The sequence below is a fragment of the Lolium perenne genome, chromosome 3 (genome assembly GCF_019359855.2).
Source record: "Lolium perenne isolate Kyuss_39 chromosome 3, Kyuss_2.0, whole genome shotgun sequence".
NCBI classification, from domain to species: Eukaryota; Viridiplantae; Streptophyta; class Magnoliopsida; order Poales; family Poaceae; genus Lolium; species Lolium perenne.
Genome location: NC_067246.2, coordinates 212,109,712 through 212,116,435, shown reverse-complemented (window position 1 = coordinate 212,116,435; position 6,724 = coordinate 212,109,712). Strand labels below are relative to the sequence as shown.

The following is a 6,724-nucleotide window of genomic DNA, read 5'->3' as shown; positions in this document are numbered from 1 at the left end:
AAATTAGGGAATCAATAACTTCCTAACTTACCGTAACAAATCCCACAAATCTCTCTGGTTGACTCTCCATATATGTGCAGCCAGGTTTAATTAAGGAAAGAAAAACATTGGTTCCTAAATCTAATCAATCATTGGGATCATGCATTAGGAATCTCAATTAATTGTTTCCTATTTTGTATGATTTTATTTTTCATGCATGTCGTGTGGGAGTTGACCGGTAGAGGGGGTAGTTGAAAAAAGCCAAGCTACAGCCTTATATTCTGAAACATATGCCAATAATCTATAGACACTATAGAAAGAAACGGAGGGAGTATATTATAAATTCGGTATATATATATATATACGAACTCGCTTGAGGGCAGGTGAGGTTTCTGCCCGCTCTGCTTTTGCTCGATCTGTCTTTGTTTCTACCACTGCGACTGTTAATTTATTTCAAGGATGACTGAGATTAATTGTTTGTGTTGCCAGCTGAATTCTGGCCATGGACTGATTCCCAAGATTGGATATTCCCATAAACTCGATAGATGGCTAGACCATTACTAATGTCAGTATTCCACTGCCAATGCCACGGGAGGTTGATACAGTTTCCAACTTAGTACAAAGTGTGTGCCAATATGTAGGAATTAGGATAGTAAATTTCATTTCAACTCCAGAATACATTTGTCTGATTCTTAAATTCGTGCAAGATTTTGAGTAGAGGTGTCACACATTTTGTTAAAATTTAGATGTATTTAGACACTATCTAAGTGAAGATACTTCAAAACCAAAAGCTTGAAAACTGCAAGCAAACTACTCCCTCCGTCTCAAACTTGTTTTAGATCTGTCTAAATTTAGATGTATCTTCACTTAGATAGTGTCTAAATACATCTATCTAAATTTTAACAAAACTCAAACAACTTTCATTGAATGAGAGAGTAACTACTACCGAAATGCTAAAGCTAGGCACAGTCGTGTTGCCTCATTTTTTTTTTCGATAAAGGATGCTTTATTATTTTAAGAAGCAATTACATCCAGCCTCTGCATAACCAGGATGCACACAGCCGTTTTGTTGTCTCAAGTTCAAAAGGATAAAAAATAAAAACTAGGCGAGATACATATCGGAACGATGAATCATATAACGCCTAAGATATAGGTGGGGCATCTATCCGTAGATTATGCTGCCACCCATGTAGGGAAAAAATATCCCTCGCCGTAGCCTCCAACCGTGTACAGACCTCCGTAAATAGGTCTCGGTTCTCCACTCTCTGAAGAGGTAACCATGAACAGAGAATACTTGTACATCTGTAGATGACCTGCAACAAAGAGCAATTTTTGTCATTAAAGATCTTGTCATTTCTATATAGCCAAAGCGTCCAGATAACTGCTAGCGCCCCACCCTAAGAAGCATCTTAAGCTTTGAATCTATACCATGAAACCAATTGCCAAAGACATTGGCGACACTAGTCGGAGGATACAGGGTAGACGCTACTTGGATGACTGACCATATAGATCTCGCGAAAGGGCACTGGAAGAATAAGTGTTTGATTGTTTCGTCCTGATGACAAAAAACACACCGTGTACTTCCATGCCAATTCCGCTTAACAAGATTGTCTTTGGTGAGAATAACCCCACGACGAAGATACCATCCAAATATTTTAATTTTTAATGGTATCTTCATCTTCCAAATCTTCTTATTGCTATCAACTGGTAAATCAGAAAGAAGGATCGCATTGTAGAAAGATTTTACGGAAAAAGTACCATCTACATGTAGGTTCCATCTAAATTCATCTGGTTCAGGCGATAAATGAATATCTCCGAGCCGTTGAATTAGGGTATTCCATGCCACAAGTCTTTGTCCAAGTAAAACCCGTCTGAATGTCACATTCGGAGGTGAGGTAGCCATTACAGTAGCAATGGTATCACCTTGTCGACGAGCAATCCTATACAGAGCAGGATACTGTTCACTTAAGGGTGCATTGTCTAGCCAAGCATCTTTCCAGAACCGTATTTGTGCTCCATTCCTGATAGAGAAAGTACCATGGCGAAAGAATACATTTTTTATTGCCATAAGACCTGCCCAGAAGTGAGAATCCCCAGGTTTCCAAACCTCTTGGGATAGTGTCTTCGAACCGATATACTTTCTCCGAAGAATAGTTTGCCAAGTCCCATCCTCAGTAAGTAGCTTAAACAGCTATTTATCCAGGAGAGCTGAATTCTTGACCTCCAGGTCATGGACTCCAAGCCCTCCTTGATCTTTGGGACTACAAACTATACTCCACTTAACCAGTCGTGTTACCTCATGTGGATCGGCCAATGGCGAAGCGCCTTGGCTCCAGCCATCTGCCACAGCCCACAAGTCCAGAACTCGGCTTGGCCGAGGATGAACTCACCCATCTCGTGGCATCTCAGGCTGAACCACCGAACACAGAGGCATTCCATGGCCGTCAAATTCTCCACATCTTCGGGGTGATCAGAGAATGCGTTCCCTGTATTTATTCCCTGCTGATGAAAAAACTTTATTTTATATATTTTAGCTAAATAATAGATATACACAAACGTATCTCTGTATCTGTGTTTCTGAAAATTTGCCGTATCACAATATCCCCGTATCATGTATCAGATACATATCCAAGTATCCGTGCTTCCTAGCATATAAGAGCATCTCCACTCGTCTCCCCGACGAGGCCCCCGAGCGACCTTTTTTCCATCCGGACGGCGTAATTCGGCCCAGTCGCGCCCCCGGTTCCTCGTTTTCATCCGGATTTGGCCCTCATCCATCCGGCGAGCCCACGCCATCCCCGGTCCCCCGGGGGCGCGCTCGGGGACTCCGGACGAAAGAATTTGGCGCGAAACGTCGTGTGGACCCGCGTAGTCGGCGACAGGAAAACCAAATCTTGTCGATTTTCCCTCCAATTTGCTTGGATATCCCCATTCTCTCCCGCCGAATTTGTCCATTCTCCTCCTCGTCTTCCAGTTCCCGTTCCCGACCTCGTCTTCTCGTCCACCACCGCTCTCCTCCTCGTCTTCTCATCCACCACAATGCCGCCGAAGGCGACGACGGGGAAGCCGCGGGCGAAGAAGGAGCGGCCGCCGGGCATGACGAATGCAGAGTGGGCGGCGGACGAGAAACGGCGCGAGGTCGAAACAAGCGGCAGGGCGGAGAGGGTGAAAAAAGCCGCCGCCAAGAGGGCGGCGGCCCAGGACGAACAAGCGAGGAAGATCAGCATGGCCATGAGCATGGGCCATGTTCCCGGCGGCAGCGGCGCCGGCGCCATGTTCCCCGGCCAATGACCGACGCAAGGTACAACCAGTTCCCCGTTGTCCTTCTCCCCTTCGATGTACTCGCCATCGCCGCCTGCCATGTTCCAAGGGGGCGCCTACGTCCAACCCTCCAGGTTCACGCCGTCGCCGCCCGAGCTTGACGTCGGCAGCGGCGGCCAGTTCGAGGGCACCTCGCCGTCCCTGCAATGAGGGCCGCTCCCGTTCGGTGCCATGGCGGTGCCGAACGAAGAGGAGATCCACGAGATGATCACCTCCGGCTCCATGGCCGCCGCTGCGAGCCCGGGGTTCTTCATGGCCGCCGCCGCTGCGAGCCCGGGGTTCTTCACGCAAGAGGAGGCGAGGGCGACGGCAGCTGTCGCGGCGCGCAACGAGTATGTGGAGGATGTGGCCGACGGAAGCCAAGCCGTCGAAGAAGAAGACGAAGAAGAAGAACAGCCAACTCAAGCCGCCGCCAACCTGTCGAAGAGGAAGAAGAAGAGGAAGAAGGACTCGCCGCCTGCCGAACCGCGTATCAAATGGACGCCGAAGGAAGAGGAGTGCCTCGCCGAAGCTTGGATGACCGTGTCCATGAACGGCATAACCGGGGCCAATCAGTCGTTCGACACATATTGGCTTCGAGTGAAGCAAGCGTACGACGAACGCAAACTCGTCGATCCCTACTTCAACAAGATGAACATGAACGTGTACCGGGGAGACAAGGCAATGGCCACCCATTGGGGGATCATGCAGACGGCGTGCAACAAATGGCACGGCATACAGGAGGAGGTCGAAGAACGGCCGATCAGCGGCCACGACTTGGAGCAAAAGGTATGCTCCGTCGACCCTGCATCAGAGCATCTCTAGTGGAAGGTGCAAATTTGGACGTGTATATCTCTATATACACGTCCATATACACATTGCTAAATTTAACACCTCCCAGTTTTTCAGTGGAACGTGTATGAGGACGTGTAAATCAGGACGTGTATATTCCAACGGCTATATTTTCAAACGGCTATATTCCAACGGCTATATTTTCAAACGGCTATATTCCAACGGCTATATTTTCAACGGCCATATTTCTGGTCTATATAAACCATCCCGACCACCTCTCTTCCAGCATCTCTACATGTGACTTATCTTCTCACTTTTAGATTTCTCTATCGTCTCTCACGAAACAGAATGAACACATCCTTTTGGGACATGAGTTCTTCGTCATCTTCATCTGGCGACGATGAACTCATACTAGCAGCATTTTCCGAGCGCGAGGAGGAAGAGAGGATGAACGCTCGACGCCACGGCGGTTCGAAGCATGGACGTCGAGCAATTGATCGAGGAAGAGATGCTGGATTTGTTCTTCTGTGGGACGACTACTTCAAAGCAGTTCCTCGCTATCCCGAACATTTGTTTCGACGAAGGTTTGTAACTAGTACACTTCTCTGCGTTCGCCCATTTTTCATTTCCCTGTCTCATTTACTTTTTATACACAGATTTAGGATGTCCCGTGATTTGTTCAACCGCATAGCTGATGGTATACTTGAGCATGACTATGATGGTTATTTTACGCAAAAAAGAAGTGCTTCTGGAGCTCTTGGGTTACATCCTCTGCAAAAGATGACCGCGGCAATGCGGATGCTAACATATGGAATAGCTGCTGATGGTGCTGATGAGTACATCCGGTCCGCTGAGGCTACTAATTTAGAGTCTTGCAAGAAATTTGTGATCAAAGTTTGTGAAGTATTTGGGGAAAGGTACCTGAGATCTCCAAATGAGCAAGACATTGCTAGGTTACTTGCAATAGGGGAGGAAAGAGGATTTCCTGGTATGTTAGGGAGCATAGATTGCATGCACTGGGGTTGGAAAATTTGCCCCAAAAAATGGCATGGCATGTTTAAAGGCCATGTGAACGAGCCAACTATGATCTTGGAAGCAGTTGCATCACAAGATCTTTGGATTTGGCATGCTTATTTTGGTTTACCAGGGTCTCTCAATGATATAAATGTTCTTCAACGTTCTCCTATTTTTTCAAAGCTAGCCGAAGGTCAAACTCCTGCAGTGAATTATAGCATCAATGGCCATCAGTACACAATGGGGTATTACCTTGCAGATGGTATCTATCCACGGTGGGCAACATTTGTGAAGAGCATACCAGCTCCAGATACAAGAAAGCATAAAACTTTTGCGAAGAAGCAAGAGGCATGCAGGAAAGATGTGGAACGAGCCTTTGGAGTTTCTCGGTTTTGATCTATCCCGACAATATCCATACTTGTATTTGCCTAGGCTGCTATCAGAACCTTATCCTCATCACTAGACCAATTTTTACCTTTGTTGGATTTTCCTTTCTCTGTTATTGCAGAACGCTGCGTTGATGGTGCCGCTTGATGCTGAGTTGATGGGGTTGCTTGCTCTCCAATTGGACTTTCAGGTTGTGTTTCTGAGAAACCAAAACCAACCGTGTCCAAGAAACTTTGGTCACCATCCATCTGCAAACAATGAACACACATGCAATCTCTATATATCAGACCACAACACCTCCCTAATTCTGTAGTAATTTCTACATACAAAAATCTGTAGCAAAATACTAGCTTTTCCATGCAATTTCTACATAGCAATGCATCTATTTTAGCAATTTCTACATTTTAGCAATTTCTACGTAGCAATGTATCTATTTCAGCCCCAGACCACAGACCACAGAGCACAATGGTCACGGCCAAATCACCAAGGGCCATGGCCAAATCCCCAATGTCCACGGCCAAATCACCAAGGGCCAAGCCGGCCTCCCCGTCCACGGCGAGCGCCAGCCCTGGACCGCACGCCGCCCCGCACGCCGCCCCGCACGAGGCCGCACGAGCGCCGCCCGAGCCCCTCCCTCCGCGGCGGCCGCTGTCCGGGCCGTGCGCCGCCGCCCGCCGGAGATCCCGCGCCCCAGCCGCCCCGGCACTCTCCCTCGTCCTCCCCTCTCCAGCTGGGCGCCGCCCAACTCGAGGCCGCCCGAGCCCCTGTCTCCGCGTCGGCCCCTGTCCAGGCCGCGCGCCGCCGCCGGCGGCAGATCCCGCGGCCCCAGCCGCCCGACGACCTGCCGCCCCAACCAACAACGGGAAAAAAAGGGGGCACAGGAATGCATACCGGAGAAGGGAGAGGGAGAGGGCCCTGGCCGCCGGCGAGCTGCGATGGCCTCCGGCCGGGCGCGGGTCGACGGAGTTGGCTCCTTTTCCTCCGTTCACGAGCGTGGCTCGCTCGTGTTTATTTCCACGCCGGGTACTTGATGTCTACGTTCCCCCTCCTTTCCTGTAGACAGTGTTGGGCCTCCAAGAGCAGAGGTTTGTAGAACAGCAGCAAGTTTTCCCTTAAGTGGATCACCCAAGGTTTATCGAACTCAGGGAGGAAGAGGTCAAAGATATCCCTCTCATGCAACCCTGCAACCACGAAGCAAGAAGTCTCTTGTGTCCCCAACACACCTAATAGGTGCACTAGTTCGGCGAAGAGA

The 6,724-nt window shown here is 48.7% G+C and overlaps 1 protein-coding gene across 1 annotated transcript; it reads left to right on the top strand.

Annotated features, from left to right (window-relative positions):
* The first annotated feature begins 4,440 nt into the window (after positions 1–4,440).
* LOC127339788 (uncharacterized) lies at positions 4,441–5,481 on the top strand. Its single transcript, XM_051365603.1, has 3 exons — positions 4,441–4,655; positions 4,728–5,059; positions 5,219–5,481. Exons 1-3 carry the CDS (start codon positions 4,441–4,443, stop codon positions 5,479–5,481), a joined length of 810 nt encoding a protein of 269 aa, XP_051221563.1.
* Positions 5,482–6,724: the final 1,243 nt, after the last annotated feature.